The following is a 24,128-nucleotide window of genomic DNA, read 5'->3' on the forward strand; positions in this document are numbered from 1 at the left end:
TGTGTGTATCTCAGAGAGTGTGTGTGTGTCTGTGTACCTCATAAAGAGTCCTGCCAGCATTCAATTAATCGAATCAAGAGAACGGAGACACTATCAGCAGGACTAAATAAGGTAAATGTGATACTAAATTATTATTAGTCACTATTTGATTTACATTTTAGATTTGTTAATTGTGAACATTTTAAAATAATAATAACTAATGAAATACTGTAGTTAAAAAATAACTGTACTGTTCTACTTTATTATAGATCATTAATAGTCAATATTGTTTTAATAATTAATGCTTTAATACAGTATTAAATGTGGTATATCTAATAGTTTAATACACTCTCAGAAATTAAGGTACGTGAGCTGTCACTGGGCCAGTACCTTTTCAAAAGGTACGTATTTGTACCTGAAGGGTCCATAATGGTACCTCAAAGGTACTTTTTAGGTACATTTGGGTACTAATATGCACCTTTTAAGTACCACTGTGGACTATTTGGGTACAAATATATATCTTTTTTTTTTTTTAAAAAAGGTACTGCCCCAGTGACAGCTCTTGTACCTTTATTTCTGAGAGTGTACAGTACTCAATGTTATATATCTAATAGTTTAATACAATATTTAATGTTATATGATTAATTGTTTAATATTAAACCATTTATTATATAACATTTATTACTGTAGTAAACCATTAAGAATTTAAGATTTAATACTGTATTAAACTATTAATTATATAACATTTAATACAATTAATGGTTTAAAACCGTATTAAATGTTAAATAATAATGGTTTAATACTGAATTAAATGTTATATGAATAATGGTTTATTACAGTATTAAATATTATATAATTAATAGTTTAATATAGTATTAAATGTTAAATAATTAATAGTTTATTACAGTAATAAATGTTATATAATTAATGGTTTATTACAGTATTAAATGTTATATGATTAATGGTTTAATACTATATATATATATATATATATATATATATATATATTACAATATATATATACGTGATACTTTAAGTCTAAGTGATGCATATCTATGAACTTATTTTAATAATTAAAACTTTTAGGTAACATTTTTTATTTACTGGTTTATTAGTTGTACTATAAACTAATAATTATCGATTTTTTTTATAATTATATTTTAGGGATTTTCACCTATATTGATAGGACAGTGGAGATTAGAGACAGGAAAGTGTGGGGAGCAGAGAGAGGGGAAAGATCGGCAAAGGACCTCGAGCCATGAATCAAACTCGGGTCGCCGCGAGCACCTCAGTGCTATATGTGAACGTACTAACCACTAGGCTATTGGCGCCGACAATGAGCGATTTTTGTACAGCATTTATTAATTATCATAGTTTAACATTTACTAATGCATTATTTAACCCAATGATGTGCTTGTTAACAGTTAATCCACTGTGAGTTAACATAAACTAACAATTAATATTTTAGTTCATTAACTAAAGTTCAATAAGATTAATAAATACTGTAATGAAATCTATAGTTTATTGTTTGTACGTTATAGCATTGATTAAAATGTTTTATATTTGAGTTTATATTCGATAATAAAAAGACATAAAAAGACATTCATTGACATAAAAGACATTGATGTCTCAGTGTATCACACACATGTACTGTATGTTTCTTATATTCAGATCTGTATCAGTTTTCAGTTTCAGTCAACTGTGTGTTCAGTATTATCACACCCACACACGTGCCCACAGACACACCAACACACCCATTTACATCTAGTGGCGGATTAAATGCTTGACCAAATGAGGAAATGTGGTTCCATGTGATTCGCGTGTAAACGGGAAGTATCGACCACTAGGAGTAAAATAGCCTGATCACACCCAAAAATGAAGCAGCACATGTGTGTGTGTCACCACCATCCATCATCACTGTGATCATGCGAATCATGTGACTCTTCATGCCTATTAAAGACATTGCAGGGTTGTTGCTTGATTCTGATTGGCTGATGAACATTCTAATAAGGTGTGCTGTTATTTTCAGATAAACGCACAGCTAAAGTAGTTCCGGCAAGTTCTGAACTGCAACACAGTTCCATATCACTACACTGAATGATTTCAGTCATTTCACAGCTACAACTGTCAAAAATCATAATATATACAGCTGAAGTCAGAATTATTAGCCCCCCTGAATTATTAGCCCCTCTGTTTATTTTTTCCCCAATTTCTGTTTAACGGAGAGAAGATTTTTAATTTCGAATAGTTTTAATGACTAATCTCTAATAACTAATTTATTTTATCTTTGTCATGATGACAGTAAATAATATTTGACTAGATATTTTTAAAGACACTTCTATATACAGCTTAGTGGCATTTAAAGGCTTAACTAGGGTAATTAGGTTAACTGGTTAGGATAATTAGGCAAGTTATTGTATAACGATGGTTTGTTCTGTAGACTATCGAGAAAAAAAAATAGATTAAAGGGGCTAATAATTTTGACCCTAAAATAGTTTTTAATAAATTAAAAACTGGTTTTATTCTAGTCGAAATAAAACAAATAAGACTTTCTTCAGAAGAAAAAATATTATCAGACATACTGTGAACATTTCCTTTCTCTGTTAAATATCATTTGGGAAATATTTAAAAAAGAAAATTTAAAGGGGGGCAAATAATTTTGACTTTAACTGTATATATACAAATATTTTGGTAAGACTTTATTTTGATGGTCCCTATTACACATTTTGTTGACTAAAAGTTGCCCTAACCCAAACCCCAACAGTCTATTTATACTCTAATGAGAATTAGTTGGCACGTAGATGCAATGTAACTTAAATGCAACATAATGTGTTAAAGGGACCATCAAAATAAAGTGATACCAATATTTCAAATAAATTTAAAATATTTCCCAAACAATATTTAACAGATTCAGGAATTTTTCACAGTGTTTCCTATAATATTTCTTCTTCTGGAGAAAGTCTTATTTGTTTTATCATGGCTAGATTAAAAGCAGTTTTTTAATTTTTAAAAAAACATTTTAAGGTCAAAATTATTAGCCCACTTAAGCATTTTTTTTTCAATTGTCTACAAAACAAACCACTGTTATACAATGCTTTGTCTAATTTCCCTAATTTGCCTAAGTAACCTAATTAGCCTAGTTAAGTCTTGAAAAATATCTGTACACTCTCAGAAATAAAGGTATGTAATCTGTCACTGGGGTGGTGCCTTTTTGAAAGGTACAAATTTGTTCCTAAAAGGTCTATATTAAAACCTCAGAGGTGCATATTAGTACCTAAAAAGTACAAAAGCGCTTAAAATTTGTAGGTACCAATATGGATCCTTCAAGTACAAATGTGTACCACCCCAGTGACAGCTCGCGTACCTTTATTGTTGAGAGTGTATAATAATACATTTTATTAACACAACCTCTCATGCAGTTTTGTGACTTTATTTATGCTTTGTAAATCCCTTATAAATGACTAAAGATAAATCTTTGCAATTGTATCTAATTTTATCTAGGTTAGGGTTAGGGTTAGGGTTAGGGTTAGAGTTAGGGTTAGGGTTAGAGTTAGGGTTTAAACATTTCAGAATGACATGATTGTCAAAATACAACATAAGATGTGATAAAACAACAACAATATAATGATTTAACAATATAATACTTTACAACATGTATAATATGATACAACATGTTAAAACACGATTTGCTAATGCCTAATAAAGGATTCATAGTGTTTAGTTATTATAAAGTGTTATTGAATAATTCACTCTGGTGCATTGAATTATTACAAAATAATGAACGCCTGAGATATAATGCCACTTTACTTCACATAATGACAACCTCAACTGCATTATTTTTCTAATAATTCAATGGCATGCTGTCAATTATTCCTTACATAATCAATATTTATTTTTAATTAGTACTCTGTTGAACCTACTTTTGCTTTCAGCTTTTACTCAAAAATACTTTTTTTTGCTACTCGTTTAAACTACATATTTAAAATGAGCTGAATCAACACAATTCTTGAGGTTTTTTGGGGACAACTTCATTGTTTTATTTTCAATCCACTTAAATTTGTAAAAACAATTAAGTTAACTTAATCGATATGTGTTGGGACAACATGAAGCAATTGTGTGGAACCAAGCAGTATTTACAGTGTTCATTGTTTGTGGCATACACACTGAAAAAAAATATTCAAAGAGGATTCCTTGGATTTACAAAATTTTTGTATGTTAAGTGGTTGTTAACAATTTATTTGGGTTGAATTTAAACAAACAAATTAAGTTTAATTTTCTTAAATTTAATTTGTTTAAATTCAACACAAATAAATTGTTTGCAACAGTTTTGCAGACATAATTTTTTTCAGTGCACTGTAAAAAAATGCAGGGTTCCACACAATTCATTCATGTTGTCCCAACACAAATCAATTAAGTTAACTTAACACTTTAACAAATTTATGTGGATTGAACATAAGAAGATTAAGTTGTCCCAATGAAATCTCAAGAATTGTGTTGTTTCAGCTCATTTTAAATAAGTATTTTAAGTAGTTTGAACAAGACAAAAAATATTTTTTCAGTGTAGATTGAACAATTCCAGTACATCTTAAAGGATCCCTGTTTACTGCATTGAGTCTAACAGCTGTTGAGGTCATTTCAGTGTAGAGAAACATGTTGTCATTTTCAAAAAACAGTATGAGTTCATTTAAAGGGATAGTTCACCCATAAATGTGAGTTTGTCCATGGACAAATATGCATATCCAATATATGCATATTTGGCCCAATGTTGGGTTAATAAAGCATTTTTTTAGAGTGAGTAATGAATGAATAGCATAATATAGTATTAAATGGACTGAAATACATTTTGCTTATAACATATCTGCGTCATGCATCTAGTGTATATACTTATTTTAAAAATAAGTCTTTTATATTACATATTAAAAAGACATGTGAAGCCTGAGCTGTTGGCATACTGTAAGTTAGGATGGATCCATGTTTTTGTATTGTTTACACCAAATCATAACCTTGCAATCTGAATGTCGAAGCAAAATTGAGAGTCTTCAAATAAGGCAACTCTTTTCTATTGAGTCCCTCTTTAATGATTGATGTTTTGTTGGTCAGAAATGCTGTTTTATTGAAGATTATTTAAGTTACTGTTGCCTTTCTTCTGGTCATTCTCCTCTGATCTCTGACATCAAGAAGGCATTTTGGTTCAAAGGACTTCATGTTTTCTCTTCTTCATACCATTTAAAGATGTGCAATAATAGTTTCTGAAATACTACCGAGACCAGCCCGTCTGGCAGCAACAAGCATGACACATTCAAAGTCACTTTTCTTCCTCATTTTTATACTTTTTTTAAGTTATCACATCTACGCATCTCTGATAGATATACTTGAAAACATGTTGTACTGTTACCTGAGGTTTGGTTATTTTTTTCAACACCTTTTTGTATATAAAAAGCATCATAATATTGAAGTAATAGGATATTTTGTGTCCTATTTTAACCTTCCTAATCTGAACACACTGTTTGAATAGGCATGGCAGATTTTAGACTCGGATGTAAATATCCACAGCATCTCATAATGCAATTAATCAACATCTTATAATGCAATTCACAAACAGAAACTAATTAACTGAAATTTTTACAGTGTGCAATAAGTTCATGCACTCTTTCCCAATTTTAGGATTCTATATTGTTGCCTGTGGAAGAGTTTAGCCACACATTTACAAAATAAAGGGACTCATTTCACAACCTGTTGGTATGGTGGACCAAACCTGCAAAAACAATAAATAAATACGCAAATAAATAAATGAATATATATAAAAAAGCCACAAATTTCTGCATAAATAAATATATAAATAGTGCAGGAAAATTTGTAATAAAATAAATTACACGGATGTTTGGGGAATAAGAAAATGCTAAACTGAAAGTAGATTTTTCCCCATTTCATACTGCACTATTAATTATTTATATATTTATTCATGCAGAAATGTATAAATTTATATACACATTTATTTATTTATTTGCATATTTATTTATTTGTTGTTTTATTTATGGAAGGAATTTGTTTATTTATTTATGCATTTATTTATTTATTTGCGTATTTACTTATTTGTTATTTTATTTATGCAGGAATTAGTCTATTTATTTCTGCATTTATTTATTTATTTGCGTATTTATTTATTTGTTATTTTATTTATGCAGGAATTAGTGTATTTATTTATGCATTTATTTATTTATTTGCATATTTATTTATTTATTATTTTATTCATGCAGTAATTTGTGTATTTATTTATGCATTTATTTATTTATTTGCGTATTTATTTATTTGTTGTTTTATTTATGCAGGAATTTGTGTATTTATTTATGCATTTATTTATTTATTTGCATATTTATTTATTTGTTGTTTTATTCATGCAGGAATTTGTGTATTTATTTATGCATTTATTTATTTATTTGCATATTTATTTATTTGTTGTTTTATTCATGCAGGAATTTGTGTATTTATTTATGCATTTATTTATTTGCATATTTATTTATTTGTTATTTTATTTATGCAGGAATTAGTGTATTTATTTATGCATTTATTTATTTATTTGCATATTTATTTATTTGTTATTTTATTTATGCAGGAATTAGTGTATTTATTTAAGCATTTATTTATTTATTTGCATATTTACTTATTTGTTGTTTTATTCATGCAGGAATTTGTGTGTTTATTTACGCATTTATTTATTTATTTGCGTATTCATTTATTTGTTGTTTGTGCAGGTTTCGTCCTCCACAGTTATGTAGACTGGCTTCAAAATAAGCAGCTTTATGACTAAATTACAAACTTACAGCTTGTTTTAATAGTAAAATGACTCGTAACTGTCAAGAGAATTAAGATTTCTCAGTTCCCAAGCAGCTAAACAGGCAGTGAAGTTACCAGTGAATGTATATTATGATCTAAAGCACAAAACGCACTGTTTGTTATACCTTATGTGTGATCAGATCTCCTCACATCCATCTTCTTCGCAGCAGAATGGCAGCATGGGACTTAAACATCACAGTGGAGGATCTTGGTCCTGATGCTCCGCCACTGCAAATCAGTGTGACCTCTGACCTGCACATTGGTGGAGTGATTCTCAAAATAGTGGAGAAGACCAGTGAGTTCAAAACTGACTATTATTTTTGCTATATAAATATGCATATCCCTGATTGAGTTGTACACTAATACTAATCACAGACGCATATTAAATGTACATGCACTACCAATGAAAGGTTTATGATCATTGGAATCAGTGTTGGGCAAGTTAATTAAAAATGTAATTAACTAATATTTAAATCATTACAGTTGTATTTAAATTTCTTTTTAATTACGTTGTCTGAAAAGTAATTTAATTATTGGACTCAAAAGTACTTAAAATCCCTATAAATGCCAATGCATAGAAAACAGAAATACAACTCTTTTACATTTAAGTCAAACAGGAACTTTTAGCTTTATTAAATAAGTTATTCATTATTAATAAGGAAAGGTTAAGCATATATATATATATATATATATATATATATATATATATATATATATATATATATATATATATATATATATATATATATATATATATATATATATATATATATATATATAAACGTTAAATGTTTCAAATTAATGACACCAAATTTCATATACAGTATCATATATTGTCATCAATTTCTTACTCTATTAATCAGTTATTGAGCATGCTCAGTTGTTGGAAAAATGTACATTTTTCAAGTTGAAAGGAATATTTATTCAGCAAAATATATGTGTATCACAAAAATACAGTTATTCTGCTTCTCTGAATTGATTTATACAGAACTGATGGATTTATGAACAGCATTTAAGGCAAATCATTTATAAGCAGCTCTAATTCAAAAAGGTAAAGTATTACTTTACATGTTTAGGTCAATTATTTAAGTTACTTTGTAATTATATTACACCCAACACTGATTGTAATATGAAAGGTATTTCTATTCGGGAAGGCATGAAATTAATTCAAAGTGACAGTAAAGATTTTACACTTAATATGAAAAATGAACTTAATTAAAATGGAAAAATAATTTTCAAATGGCATTGTCAAAGTTTTATAGTTGTCTTAAGCATAAACTCTCTTAATTTTATTCAGCTTCTCGATAAACAAGACTTAACTTCTTATTTTTGTTGATTTTACATCATTTAAACAGTGCGTTGTTTTCACAGCATGAACATTAAATGCAAACACTATGCATTTATCATTTTCAGCTTTGATTTAAGACCAGTTAGACAAATTAAGACCAATAGAAAGGCCAATTAAGACTCTTTAAAGAGGACCTATTATGCAAAAATCACTTTTACAAGTGGTTTAAACACAGTTGTGTGCTAACAGTGTGTGAATACAGCCAGCCTCTAATGGTAAACAATAAATAGTTCTATTTTTTATAATCACACTTGATAAAAACAGTCTGCAGAAACACTTAGATTGACATTCTCTCATTGCACATGTCATCTGAGGGGGAAAGCCCCACCCATGAGTGACCATCTCTTCCTCATCAACATAAACAGCCCTGAGTGAGAAGCAGCTGTCTGCTATTAGAGTTGTCACCTGCTGAAGATAATGTCAGCTACTTATAAATGAGGAGATGAAGCACAAATACACATACACACTCTAGGGAACTTATTTTACATCTTATAAAAAGGGCCATAATAAGTCCCCTTTAAAACTTACAGAAATAATCTCTCCGTAATGTGATCTGTGTTTAGAGTCATGTAAAGGTGGTTCACTTACCCTTACGTTTCTGTGTCTTGTTGTTTTTTTTCCAGTGCTGAAGAAAGACTGGTCAGATCATGCGCTGTGGTGGGAGCAGAAGCAGCAGTGGTTGTTGAGGACCGGCTGGACGCTGGATAAATGTGGGGTTCATGCAGACGCCCGTCTTGTCTTCACCCCGCAGCACAAACCTCTAAGACTCGGCTTGCCGAATGGAGCAACTCTGAAAATGAGAGCCTGTTTCTCCAGTCCTGTGTTTCGCTGTGTCATGGGCATCTGCAGGGTTCTCAGTAAGTGATTGATCCAGATTATATACACTGCCTATAGAAAATCATCATACCCTGTGAAAACATTACTCACATTACACCCTGCTTTCAAAAGACCTTTGGGATAAAGCTGTAGAAAGGCACAGGTTAGACGAAGGCTACAAAAACATTTCAAAGGCTGGGAAAGTTATTTGGAATATGATTTGATTTCAGGCTGTATGACAAGAACACTCTCAGAGAAAAAAGGTACATGGTGATACAAGTAAAGGAACAGTTTTGTACCTTTGAAAAAGTTGTACCTTATATAGTACAGAAAAGAGCTCTTATGATACTGTTCTGTACCTTTTATGGTACAATTGAAATGAAGGTACACAATTGTTCTTATAAAAAGGTACATAAGTGTTGGACATCTGCTTCTTTATTACAATATCTGTGAAAATAAATATGACTGGAAAGTCAAAGTGATTATGTGAATAATTTCCATATTAAAACCAGAATCATCATTTAAAAGCATTTGTTTAAGGAAACTCTTAAACATTAATTATTACGTTCTATAATACAAAACAACTGGTAAAACAAAACTATTGTAAACTAAACATTTAAGCATTTTTAATCAACATTTGGTAAGCATTTGCTGATAAATACATTTTCATTATTGATATCTGCACCTTTTGGTGTTTGCTTTCCACTGAGCTGGCAAAAGTCCTGCATATGCAAAGTGTTCATGCAGACATTTTACTATTGTAAAACTAATCAAACATGTCTCGTTACAATACTTTTGCATAATTTTATTTATTTTAAAATTAAGTCAATTAAATGAACTTTTAAGTGATTACAAAAGTATTGTGTGAAAATTGGAGAAATGTTTTATATTGTAGAGCGTAGATGTGTTTCTGTAACATTTTTTGAAATGTTTTACAAGTGTTGTGAAATGTTTATCAAAAGTAGATCTTTTGATTTATGTTAAAGTATTTTTATTCTTTGTTGTAAATTAAAAAGGTGCATTTACACACAAAGAAACTTTTTTTGTAAACTAAAACATTGTTTAAAAATGTTTTTGATGTTTTATATTTACTGAAAATAAATTGACCCATTTTGGATAAAGCAAAATGCCTTTAAATAGTTCTTGAAGGAAGACATTTGACACTGTTAAGGTATAAAGTGTCTTGTTACAGTAGTGGTGCCTTCATGGATCAGATTTGCACCTTTGATGAAGGTACAATATTGTATCTGCAAGTTTTAAAAACCAAAGGTACACTTTAATTTCCTATGGTACAAATCATGTCCTTAAAGGTAAACTGCAATGGTACAAATGTGTTTCTTTGTCTTAAGGTACAATTCTTTTCCATAAAAAGGTATTCCCCCAGTGACAAGGGTTTGTACCTTCTTTGGTACAACATTGTACCATTTTTTTCTGACATTGTAAAGTAATTATTTCAAAGGGGTATGATGATTTACTAAAGGCACTGTAAGAAAAATGTTACCAAGTGTCAGGATGCAAAAATGAATCTTTCTGGCTTTCAGATATCCGTCACCCAGAGGAGCTCTCATTGCTCTGTCCTGTTGAGGAGAAAAAGAAAAAGAAAGATAAAGATTCCTCAGAAGAGCTGTACGACCTTACTGATGTTCCTCTAACTGCAGGTACACAAAATGCTTACTTTTACAACCAAATGTGGAGTCAGCCACTGAATGTGCAGTGTAATGTTGTGAAATATTGCAGAAAAAAAGCTTTCTATTTGAAAATATTTTGAATATCAATGAAAGTATTACTATTATGATTATGATGATGATGATGATGATTTATTCATTTTCAGCTTAGTCTCTTTATTGATCTGGGGTTGCCACAGCGGAATGAACCACCAACTTATCCAGCATATGTTTTACACAGCGGATGCCCTTCCAGCTGCAACCCATCACTGGGAAACACCCATACACACTCATTCACACACATACACTACGGACAATTGGCCTACCCAATTCACCTATACCACATGTTTTTGGACTTGTGGGGGAAACCAGACCACCCGGAGGAAACCCACGCAAACACGGGGAGAACATGCAAACTCCACACAGAAATGCCAAATGGCTCAGCCGAGGCTCGAACCTTCTTGCTGTGAGGCGAACATGCTACCCATTACACCACTGTGCAGCCCATTATTGTGATGAGGAATAGAATAGGGTTTTTTTATATATATTTACTTTTTTATCTCTTTGAAATATTAATACTTTTAAATTTATGTTTTGCCTTTTTTGAACCCCAACCAGTGGCATGGTGGCTCAGTGGTTAGCATTATTGTTTGAGTCCCGGCTGGGCCAGTAGGCATTTCGGTGTGGAGTTTGCATGTTCTTCCCGTGTTTGCGTGGGTTTCCTCCGGGTGCTCTGGTTTCCCTTACGAGTCCAAAGACATGCGCTGTAGGTGAATTGAATAAACTGAAAGGCTGGAAGGGCATCAGCTGGGAAAAACATATGCCTGAATAGTTGGCAGTTCATTCTGCTGTAGTGATCTCTGAAATAAAGACTAAGCTGAAGGAAAATGAATGAATGAATGCAATAAATGGAAGGTTGTGTCAAATAAAAATATGGATTTCCTAATTTTAGTCCACAACACAACAAGAAATTACTTCTCTGTGCTGTTATTATTATATAATTCCTGATAAATAATAAAAACTGAGAAAACATAATAAGAAATGATAAATAATCTAATAATATATGATATAAATAATAAGAAGAAATCCTGATAAATACTAAAAACTTACACTGAAGAAGAATCCAATGCTAATATAGCTATAGTCATCATTAATTTTTGTTATTGTTCTTGGAGTGAACATGCCTCAATCCTCTCATTTACCTTAAGTTCATGAGTGATTTGTGTTTCTGAAAAACATATTTAACTTTTCTAAACACTTTTGAATACGCAGTTTTCACTTTGGTTGCAGTATTTTAGTTTTAAAGTGATTTTTATCTTGACACAGGCTCTGTTCAGGCTCTGTACAATGGCATGCCGGCTCATTTTGCTGACTCTCCGAAGACTGAGGCTGTGTATAAAATGCTGTCCTTCAGTCTGCCATCTCCTGCTCCTGAAACCATCGCTAAACTCTATCGGCCAGCCAGTGTGGTGGACAAAACTCACATTCACACCAGGTACAGCCGTCTCAGATAGGACAGAAACTCATTTTAACTTGGAAACGCTACCTTTTATGTACTTAGGACACAGTGTTAGATTGCTATGAGAGATAAAATAGAGCCAGGCCCTCTACTCAATATTTTGTTTCAGTTAGGATTACATTAACTGAAATTAAAGCCTCAGTAACTAACGTTTCATACAGAATAATAAAATAATATTTAACTTTTCATACGCCCTCGTGTTCTGTGAAGGTGGCTGGATTCATCCCGATCGCTAATGCAGCAGGGAATACAAGAAAATGACAAACTATGGCTTCGTTTCAAATACTACACCTTTCATGACATGGATCCTAAGGTAAGAGTGTTTGAGCTGCATCCAACGCTCTTTAATGCGCTCACCTAACCCCACCCCTAACCCTACCTCTCACAGTGACATCACTCGCTCCATTAAGTGCATTGTGTCTGAGATTGCATCACTGAGATATGCAGTCTCAGCTTGCATCATCAAGGCTGCATCCAGATACTATTGGAGTGTCTGGTCAACATCTGGCTTTTTTAAGAGGAATGATGATGATGATGATGATGAGCCTTTATTTGTCTCAACACTGTATACATGCAGCGAAATTTGACCCCTCCGACCATACACAAACATAATTTCTTAATTAATTAAGCAATAAACTCTCTCTTGTTGCAGTATGATGCAGTGCGTTTGACACAGTTGTATGAGCAAGCTCGCTGGGCTCTTCTTTTAGAGGATATAGACTGCACAGAAGAGGAAATGATGCTGTTTGGAGCCCTGCAGGTACAACAATAGCGAAATAATACAACCTTAAAACAGATTAGTCAAACTGATGCCAGTGTTAAAGGGATAGTTCACACAAAAATCTATATTTACAGCCCTCAAGTGGTTCCAGACCTGTTGTGTTTCTTTCCTTCCTTCTGACTTCCATAGTAAAAAATCAACCACAACATAGGCTCATTCTGAAAACGTACCCTATATACATTTATGGAGATCGTAAATTATTAGCCAGAGGCACGTGTGGCTGTATTTCATCTTTAAAACGGATGCTATGGGGTGGTATTGCCGTATTGTGCTAACAGCTGACCGCTTACCTCCTTATGGACGGCTTTTCCGCTGTTACCAGTTTGTCCGGTAGCTCAACATGTACGTTGGTGGACTTGAAACCAGTTGACCATGACATCTGGGTTTGAGTCTGATGAAAAGCCGTTCCAGAAAGCGGATAAGACAAAAACAAGGTGAGTGTAAATAACAGGGTGAGAACGTGGTAAAATCTGAAAACGTGGTAAAAATCAGGCGAGGGCTTTTCTTTTTCTGGACTGCTTTTGAAAACACTGTAGGTTGGGATTAGGGAAGTGGGTGGGCGGGTCAACCAGTGCTTTTGAAAACACTATTGGTTGGGTTTAGGGAAGGAGGAGGGTGGGTCAGTCGATCAGTCAGTCAGTCAGTTGACAGTGGCCTCTGGTGGATTTACGCGAGAACAGCAGGCGCAATTGACCCTCACGAGAGAATTTTGGGATCTCAAAAAGCATACATAGCAGCCTCTGGTGGATTCACGAATACAAAAACTGCAAAAAAAATGTAGCTCCTGGGACGTATTTGCTCTCTCCAGAAATGTATATAAAGGTACGTAATCAGAATAAGCCTGGGTTGAAAAAAAAAAGTATGGGAATTAACGACTAGTTTTCAACGTTTTTTAACAATATCAAAAATCATGGGATCAGGATTAAAATCTTGCAGTTCAACCATCCATATCAACTAATTCAGCACCATTGCCATTACAGCACCTCACAGCGTTTTATTTCTCAAAACATCACTTTTTTTCTCGGATAAATGACTTTATTTAACAAATGTAATGCGTTTGTTCTCAACATTTTATTTAACTTTTTTCTTGAAATTCAATGATTCTTTATCTCATAACATAACTTTGGCTCAGAATTTAATGAGTTTATTTTCATAAAAGTTTCATTTTGACATTTATTCTCAAAATTGAATTACAATTTTCTGAATTTTATTCTCAAAATTTCAACTTTCGTTTCTTGAAAAAACATTTGTTATAAATAATGATATTTTTCTTGGAATTTAATGAGTTTATTTCATTGTATTTTATTTAGACTTTTTTTCCTGAAGTTTAACTACTTTTTTTCTTGAAACACAGCAACTTTATTCCTAATTTTCTTCTTATTCTCAAAAGTTTATTCTGAACATTTTACTTAATAATTTTTGTTTAAATGAAAGAAGTTGAATCTTGCATTATAATGACTACATAATGACTTATAATGAAAAAAAATTGTACAAGATATATCCATTTAAAATGTACAGTCTCTCAATTCTACCAATATGGCTCAACATTTTTGATAATGTCACTTTAAACTCATCTTAAAAGCTTCTGGTTACAGTTGAAGTCAGAATTATTAGCCCCCTGAATCATTAGCCCCCTCTTTATTTTTTTCCCCAATTTCTATTTAACAGAGAGAAGATTCCTTCAACACATTTCTAAACTTAATAGTTTTAATAACTCATTTCTAATAACTGATTTATTTTATCTTTGCCATGATGACAGTAAATAATATTTGACTAGATATTTTTCAAGACACTTCTATACAGCTTAAAGTGACATTTAAAGGCTTAACAAGGTTAATTAGGTTAACTAGGCAGGTTAGGGTAATTCATTCATTCATTAATTTTCTTTTTGGCTTAGTCCCTTTATTAATCTGGGGTCACCACAGCAGAATGAACCGGCAACTTATCCAGCACGTTTTTTACACAGCGGATGCCCTTCCATACCCGTCTCTGGAAAACATCCACACACACTCATTCACACACATACGCTACGGACAATTTAGCCCTTCCCAATTCACCTGTACCGCATGTCTTTGGACTGTGGGGGAAACCGGAGCACCCGGAGGAAACCCACGTGAACGCAAGGAGAACATGCAAACTCCACACAGAAACGCCAACTGATCCAGCTGAGGCTCAAACCAGCAACCTTCTTGCTGTGAGGCAACAACACTACCTACTGCGCCACTGTGTTGCCCAGGTTAGGGTAATTAGGCAAGTTATTGTATAATGATGATTTGTTCTGTAGACTATCGAAAAAAATGTTTAACTTAAAGGGGCTAATAATTTTGACTTTAAAATGTTTTTTAAAAAATTAAAACTGCTTTTATTCTAGCCGAAATAAAACAAATAAGACTTTCTCCAGAAGAAAAAATATTATCAGACACACTGTGAAAATTTCCTTGCTCTGTTAAACATCATTTGGGAAATAATTTTAAAAAAATTCAAAGGGGGGTTAATAATTCTGACTTCAACTGTAAATCTTCTGGCCAATCAAATGCTCTGTAGTACCTGAAATGTCCCGCCCCCTGCACTATACAGTAAATAAACTCCAGTGCAGCATCTAAAATCATTCATTTTTTCTTAGTTACTATTTTCTCAATGTGAACGGCACATTATGCACTATAAAGAGGGCAAATGATTCAGACACTGGAAATATGCTTTTCATTGGGGTGAATGTAGTCTGGTCAAACTTTTGCATTAGTGTGTAATTGTTGCATTAGTAATTAATTCAAGAAAAAATAAGTGTTTAAAAAAAGTTAAATTAAATAAAATTAAAGGGAATCAGTGGAATTCATTCTGACATGATATTTCTGTTTCACATTCTCCTATTGAATGAATGAATGAATGAATGAATGAATGAATGAATGAATGAATGAATGAAAAATGAATGAATGAATGAATTCAGTACCACATAGGAAAGCTGTCCGCGTCTCAGGAAATAGTGTCTTCTTGTCAAGGGATGGATGACTTGGAGTCTGCTCTGAAATCCCTGGAGGTCAAGATGGTGGGAGAGGGAGACAGCACGACAGACATGCTGGTGAGAGAAATACACTGAAAAAAAAGATTCATTGGATTTACTTTGGATTTTTTTTAAGGTGTAAGTGGTTGCAAACAGTTTATATGGGCTGAATTGAAACAAACAAATTCAATTTAGTAATGTTAATTTATTTATTGGTTTGTTTAAATTCAGCCCATGTGACCTGTTTGCAACCACTTATACCTTAAAAAATGAATCCATGTTTCAGTGTACTCTGTTAATACAGCAGATAAATAAGACATTGAGACTGAACTCATTAGTGACCCATCAGTGCTTTATTTCACAGGACAACATGACTCCTCCAGAGCTCAATGACTATCTGAAAATATTTCGGTAAGACACCTGAACTTGGCCAATTCTTACTGTTACTCTCATGAACGTTTGACTGCATCTATCACTCATTTCATAGGCCTAAAAGACTAACTCTGAAGGGTTACAAGCAGTACTGGTGCAAATTTCAGGACACATCGATCTCCTATTATAAAAGCATAGAGGACCGCTATGGGGAGCCCATACAACAACTGAACCTCAAAGGTATTTAATTTAATTTAATTTAATTTAATTTAATTTAATTTAATTTAATTTAATTTAATTTAATTTAATTTAATTTAATTTAATTTAATTTATAATTTTTTTTATAAAATAATAAAACTGATTGTGCAAACAGAACTTGCTACAGTAGAAAAATGATATGGCTAAATATATGGCTAAATAATATCTAATAAAAGCCCTCTGTCTCACAAAGTATTGTGCAAAAAATGAGATTTAGTTTCAGTCTTTAATAAGCTCACAGTATGTTTGTTTTTCTGTCAGCTTAGTCATTTCAGCATTAGCTGCCCATATTGTGCTTGTACAACATGTGAATAAATTTTCACACCTCAGTGAAGGTAGAAAGTGAATCTTCATCTCTACATCAGTGTGTAATGAGGCTGTAAACTGAAACCATCTGCATCTCTTCAGGTTGTGAAGTCGCCCCTGATGTCAACATCGCAGGCCAGAAATTCTGCATCAAACTCCTCATACCTGCACCAGAAGGCATGAACGAAATTTACCTGCGCTGTGAAAACGTACAAACTTTCATTATATTTAAAGTCCAATCATAAGTTGTTTTATTAAATACAGTTGAAGTCAAAAGTATTAGCCTTCCTGTGAATATTTTTTTATTTTTCAAATATTTCCCAAATTATATTTAACAGAGCAAGGAATTTTTCAAAGTATTTCCTATAATATATTTTCTTCTGGAGAAAGTCTTATTTGTATTATTTTAGCTAGAATAAAAGCATAAAAATATTTTAGGAGTCAATATTATTAGCCCTCTTAAGCAATAACTTTTTTTGATAGTCTACAGAACAAACCATCATTATACAATAACTTGCCTAATTACCTGAACTTGCCTAATTAACCTAGTTAAGCCTTTAAATGTCACTTTAAGCTGAATACTAGCATCTTGAAAAATATCTAGTCAAATGTAATGTACTGTCATCATGGAAAAGAAAAAGAATATTAGAGATGAGTTATTAAAACTATCATGTTTAGAAATGTGTTGAAAATAATCTTCTTTCCATTAAACAAAAATTGGGGGGAAGACATACAGGCGGGGTAATAATTCTGACTTCAACTGTATGTAAACAATTTAAAAGTATGAAAAAAGGAAAAAAGCAAGATTCTCTTATGATCAGCAAAGCTACATTTATTTGATTAAAATAAAAAAGTAAAAAAGTAATATTATTACAATTAGAAGTAACTTTAATCCAATTTAATATATATTTTAAATGCAAGTTATTACGGTATTGGCAAATCTGAATTACTGAAAGCTTAAATCAGCCTCAATGCTAATTTAGTGTTCAAGAAACATTTCCAGATATCAATTCTTCATTATGTTATACTGAAAAAGACAATTCAAAGATGAATGCTTGGATTTACTTAAATTTTTAGGTGATTGTGAACAATTTATTTGGGCTGAATTTGGTAGGAATTAGGTAGTGCTGTCGCCTCACAGCAAGAAGGTCACTGGTTCGATCCTCGGCTGGGTCAGTTGGCGTTTCTGTGTGGAGTTTGCATGTTCTCCCTGCGTTTGCGTGGGTTTCCTCCGGGTGCTCCGGTTTCCCTCCACAGTCCAAAGACATGCGGTACAGGTGAATTGGGTAGGCAAAATTGTCCATAGTGTGTGTTTGTGTGCGAATGAGTGTCTATGGTTTCCCAGTGATGGGTTGCGGCGAGAAGGGCATCTGCTGCGTAAAACATATGCTGGATAAGTTGGCGGTTCAATCCGCTGGGGCGACCCCAGATTAATAAAGGGACTAAGCCGAAAAAAAAAATGAATGAATGAATAAATTCAACCCAAAAAAATTGTTTGTATCAAGTTTGCAGACATTATTTCTTTTCAGTGTACCTAAAACATGATGCATGGTTTTATTTAGTATTTTTTGCAAGTTTTGCAATGTAAAGATTTTAACTCATCCGTGCTAGAGGTTGGACATATTTTCAGTATATTTTTAATTACAGAAACAAAATATGTTTCTCTAAACCTGTCCTTATTCTAATATTTAACTATTTATAATATGCATTTGGGAACTTCATTTTGTGTGAAGTTCAAACTATTTGGTTTTGTGTGGTTTTGATGTACTATATATATGTATGTGTGTATTTGCTTTTATGCAGGAGAAGCAGTATTCTGAGTGGATGGCTGGCTGTAAGCTGGCGTCCAAAGGTCTGACATTATTGGACAGCTCGTATCAGAATGAAGTAAAAAACATCCAGACGTTTCTGTCCATGCAGCGCAGCAACTCCTCGACTGCTGCTGCGCAAACCGACGACAGCATCAACACACACAGCCTCGTCTCGCCGCGATACCAGAAGAAATACAAGCCCAAACAGGTAACCATCAGAGGTGCTTGCCTGACATTTTTTGAGTTTGTGTTACTGAGTTGTGGAGAAAAATCATTCGAGAAATCGGTTCTGCGTAGTTCTGAGATTTTCAAAATGAATAGCTATTTGCTCTGGAATCGATTCTGACCTCATAGTTTTTAGCAAAAGATGGTGCTCTACACTAATTTTTAATAGCAGTAACGCTCCAGGCTAGTTTTTAGATGGTGTTCTAGGCTAGGTTTTAACAGCAGATGGGTGCTCTAGGCTTGCTTTAGCAGCAGACGGCAAGCAAGGCTAGTTTTAAACAGCAGACGGCGCAAGCATTTTATACAGATTTATTATTAACTTATTATCTCAGGAGTTTCCCTAAGTGAGACTGTGAAAGTAAACATGGACATGAAAATCTTAATAAAGGCATAAACACATCAAGGGTGTTTATTTGTCGGAAACCGTATTGAAATCTGTTTTATTTGTATTGTGCAAAGTATATTTGTAAAGTCTTTATGCAGAGTATATATTGTGAAAAGAGGAAAAACAATAAATCATTGTATGAATGCTGTAATGTTGCAATAATTTTTGGTTAAAGATATATATCATGTGACCATCAGGAAGTTGTGTACACAGGTCCGTTCTCTGCGTTCTTGGAATTAAGAAACAGTCAGTTTTTTAGCAGCAGGCTAGTTTTTAACAGCAGACTGCGGTCTAGGCTAATTTTTAACAGCAGATGGCGCTCTAGGCTAGTTTTTAACAGCAGACTGCGGTCTAGGCTAGTTTTTAGCAGCAGGTGGTGCTCTAGGCTAGTTTATAGCAGCAGATGACGCTCTAGGCTAGTCTTTAACAGCAGACTGCGGTCTAGGCTAGTTTTTAGCAGCAGATGGTGCTCTAGGCTAGTTTATAGCAGCAGATGGCGCTCTAGGCTAGTTTTTAACAGCAGACTGCGGTCTAGGCTATTTTTTAGCAGCAGACGGCGCTCTAGGCTAGTTTATAGCAGCAGATGGTGCTCTAGGCTAGTTTTTAACAGCAGACTGCGGTCTAGGCTAGTTTTTAGCAGCAGATGGTTCTCTAGGCTAGTTTTTAGCAGCAGATGTCGCTCTAGGCTAGTTTTTAACAACAGACGGTGCGCTAGCCTAGTTTTTAAAGTCAGACCGCACTCAAGGTTTTTTTAGCAGCAGATAGCTCTCTAGGTTTTTGAAAGCAGATGACACTGTGCTATTTTTTAACAGCAGACGGCTCTCCAGGCTAGTTTTTAGTTGATGACGGAGCTCTAGATTAGTTTTTAGTCGCAGATGGAGTTTTTTTCGGCTAGTTTTTAACAGTAATTGTGCTCTAGGCTAGTTTTTAGCAGCTGATAGACTCTAGTTTAGTTTTGAACAGCAGATGATCATGCTTTAGGCTGGTTTTTCACAGCACATGGCGCTCTAGGCTAGCTTTTAACCATACACTTAAATGCTCATGAGGAACACCGCTTGTGTTGAGTTGTGTATGTTGTCTTTTATATTACAGGATTCATGTAAACAGCTCACTATGAAGACTCTTGTAATTCGCTTAAACCTTTCGTAATTTTATTAATAATTATTTTAGATTCAAGTGGTATTTGAAAGAAATTGCATGTAAGCAGTGTACAGCTGTTTGTAAAGCATACAGCGCCATCTGCTGTTGAAAACGACACTCTCAATCGATTTAAGTGAGAATAGTGATGCATATTGAAAGTCTCAGAATCGCTGCAGAACCGATTTCTCAAACTATTTTTCTATGTGTTTCTATATAAACAGTCCTGACCTGTTTTGGTTTTCTCCAGCTCACCCCTCGTATCCTGGAGGCCTTTCAGAACGTTGCACAGCTTTCATTGACGTCTGCAATCTTGAAGTTCCTGCAGATCTGGCAAGCTCTTCCTGACTTTGGCATTTCCTACTTCATGGTCAGGTGAATAAAATAAACGTAGAGGCTCAAAAAAGATGGTCAGCTCATTCTCATACACTTACATCTTAGCTCATTTCTCAACTCACCATCAAAAATCATTCCTCTGGGATTCAAGATTGTTTGCGTTTAACAGTAAAGCTCCGCCTTCTTTGATTTGATTGGCTATCACAGTCATTTAGACATTAATGGAAAATATTTGAAGGCCTAAACATTTAAAAACCATCATAAAAACAGCTGTACAATATCAGATATTCAGATTGAGGGATAATGTCACCCTTGGTGTCTATAGCAGTTAATGAGTTTAAAGGCTGAGGTTATACTAGTATGTGGCAAGTCTTACTTCATTCTAGTGATCCAGCTTCACAATCCCATCATTTGTTTAGGTTTAAGGGCAGTCGTAAGGATGAAGTTCTGGGCATCGCCAACAACCGTCTGATCCGTATAGACCTGGGAGTTGGAGATGTGGTGAAAACCTGGCGTTATAATAACATGAGACAGTGGAATGTTAACTGGGACATTCGACAGGTATGTTTCTTTACAACTGTATAAGAACCTTTATTTTTGTTCTCTTTTTAAATTTTTCTGAATATATTCATAACTAGCATCACGGTGGCGCAGTGGGTAGCGTGATCACCTCACAGCAAGAAGGTTGCAGGTTCAAACCTCGGCTTGGTCAGTTGACACTTCTGTGTGGAGTTTGCATGTTCTCCCTGTCTTGGCGTGGGTTTCCTCCGGGTGCTCCAGTTTCTCCCAAAGTCCAAACACATGCGCAATAGGTCAATAGGATGAACTGAATTGGCCGTAGTGTATGAGTGTGTATGAATGAGTGTGTATGGGTGTTTCCCAGTGCTGGGTTGTGGCTGGAAAGGCATACGCTGTTTAAAACATATGCTGGAATAGTTGACGGTTCATTCCGCTGTGGCGACCACTGATAAATAAAGGAGTAAGCCGAAGGAAAATGAATGAATGAATGAATAAAAATTTGGCAAGTCCTGTTTTATAGAGAGATTATTTCATTACCTTTTTAAACATATTAGGTTTAATAAATAATTCTAATAACTAATGTCTTTGCCATGAAGACAGTACATAATATTTTACTAGTTATTTAGCAAAATATTAGCATTCAGCTTTAAACTAAGTTAATAACGTTAATTAGGCAAGTTAGATTAATTTAGCAAGTCATTGGACAACAGTGGTTTGTTCTATAGCCAATTGAAAAAAATAGTAATTCTTAAGAGGGCTAATAGTATTAACCTTGAAAATAATTGTAAAATTTCACAAAAAAAATGTAATACAGTCTAACTAAATGTATATTATATATGTGTATATGTGTGTGTGTGTGTGTGTATATATATATATATATATATAAATATGTATGTATGTATGTATGTATGTGTGTGTGTGTGTATATATATATATATATATATATATATATATATATATATATATATATATATATATATATATATATATATATATATATATATATATATATATATATATATATATATATATGTATATGTATGTGTGTGTGTGTGTGTGTGTGTGTATATGTATATATATATATATATATATATATATATATATATATATATATATATATATATATATATATATATATATATATATATATATATATATATATATATATATATATATATATATGTATGTGTGTATATATATATATGTGTATGTGTGTATATATATATATGTGTATATATATGTATATGGGAGGTGATCGCGCTACCCACTGCGCCACCGTGACGCCCAGTTATGGATATCATCTTTCACATTATTTATATATATATATATATATATATATATATATATATATATATATATATATATATATATATATATATATATATATATATATATAAAATAATGTGAACAAAGCAGCATATTAGAATTATTGAACTGTTTGACCCTGTCTGCAGTTAAAATTAATCTCCATCAAATATATTAAATCTTTAAAACATTCATTCATGTTCCTTCGGCTTAGTCCCTTTGTTATTCAGGGGTCGCCACAGCACAATGAACCGCCAACTTATCCAGCATATGTTTTATGCAGCGGATGCCCTTCCAGCCGCAACCCAGAACTGTGAAACACCCATAAACTCTCACATTCAGACACATACACTATGGTCAATTTAGTTAATTCAATTCACCTATAGCGCATGGTGGTTTGCACATTCACCTCACAACAAGAAGGTCACTGGTTACAGTCTCGGCTGGGTCAGTTAGCATTTCTGTGTGGACTTTTCATGTTCTCCCCGCATTAGCGTGGGTTTCCTTTGTACTCCGGTTTCCCCCACAGTCCAAAGTCATGCGCTATAGAGGAATTGGAAGAACTAAATTGGTCGTAGTGTATGAGTGTGTGTGTGTGAATGCGAGAGTGTATGGTTGTTTCCAAGTACTGGGTTGCGGCTGGAAGAGCATCCGCTGCAAAAAAACATATTCCAGAATAGTTGGCAGTTCATTCCGCTGTGGCGACCTCTGAAATAGAGACTAAGCTGAAGGAAAATGAATGATGGAATGAATGAATGAATGAATGAATGAATGAATGAATATTAAAAAACTGTATGTATATTTATATGTATTTACGTATGTATTATATAATCTCTGCATCAAATTACAAAAAATTAATTACTGCTTATGTGAGGCATTTGTAATGTCTATGGAGGCGGGACAATACATTTCTTGTTGTTCCCTCTTCTGGCTGCCGTTATCAGTCTCACACAAACAGAGCCTCTGTGAGCATAAAAGCCTGTAGTAAACAAAAAAAACGAACATTTGAATGACAGGTTATATGTGATAATATGACCACTCACTCACTCACTCTTTCTCTTCAAGGTGGCGATTGAATTCGATGGCAACATCAACATAGCTTTCGGCTGTGTGAACGCAGACTGTAAGGTTGTGCATGAGTACATTGGAGGATACATATTCATGTCCACGCGCTCACGGCAGCAGAGTGACACACTGAATGAAGAGCTCTTCCACAAACTCACTGGAGGCCACGACGCTCTCTGAGCACACACGACTAAAGGAGGAAACGGATGAGAATTCAGCATTAGCACTGCACAGCAACTGTCCTTTCTTGTACATGTGTTCAACAAGTTGTCATTTAGCATTTAACATACATGCATGTAAAATAAGAATACTAACTGTGAAATATATATGGTTTTCCATATGCACATCTAATACATCTGTATAAATCATCACAAGCGCACACATACATATATAATAAATGTATATATATTAGTGCTGGGCAAAGATTAATCACAAATAATCACATTAAAAAAGTTTATGATGTGTGTGTG

The 24,128-nt window shown here is 33.3% G+C and overlaps 1 protein-coding gene across 2 annotated transcripts; it reads left to right on the forward strand.

Annotated features, from left to right (window-relative positions):
* On the forward strand, window positions 1–24,038 carry fermt3b (FERM domain containing kindlin 3b). 2 transcript variants are annotated; one of them, XM_056471764.1, is made up of 15 exons: window positions 1–111; window positions 6,981–7,108; window positions 8,785–9,018; window positions 10,519–10,635; window positions 11,968–12,136; window positions 12,371–12,473; window positions 12,813–12,920; window positions 15,886–16,017; window positions 16,304–16,350; window positions 16,427–16,551; window positions 16,978–17,084; window positions 18,679–18,894; window positions 20,684–20,808; window positions 21,189–21,330; window positions 23,659–24,038. In XM_056471764.1, exons 2-15 carry the CDS (start codon window positions 6,985–6,987, stop codon window positions 23,836–23,838), a joined length of 1,929 nt encoding a protein of 642 aa, XP_056327739.1. In that variant the 5' UTR covers window positions 1–111; window positions 6,981–6,984; the 3' UTR covers window positions 23,839–24,038. The 2 variants fall into 2 exon arrangements, with proteins under 2 accessions (XP_056327739.1, XP_056327740.1); XM_056471765.1 differs by having other exon boundaries at window positions 6,984–7,108.
* The last annotated feature ends 90 nt before the right edge of the window (window positions 24,039–24,128 follow it).

This window comes from Danio aesculapii, chromosome 14 (assembly GCF_903798145.1).
Source record: "Danio aesculapii chromosome 14, fDanAes4.1, whole genome shotgun sequence".
NCBI lineage: Eukaryota > Metazoa > Chordata > Actinopteri > Cypriniformes > Danionidae > Danio > Danio aesculapii.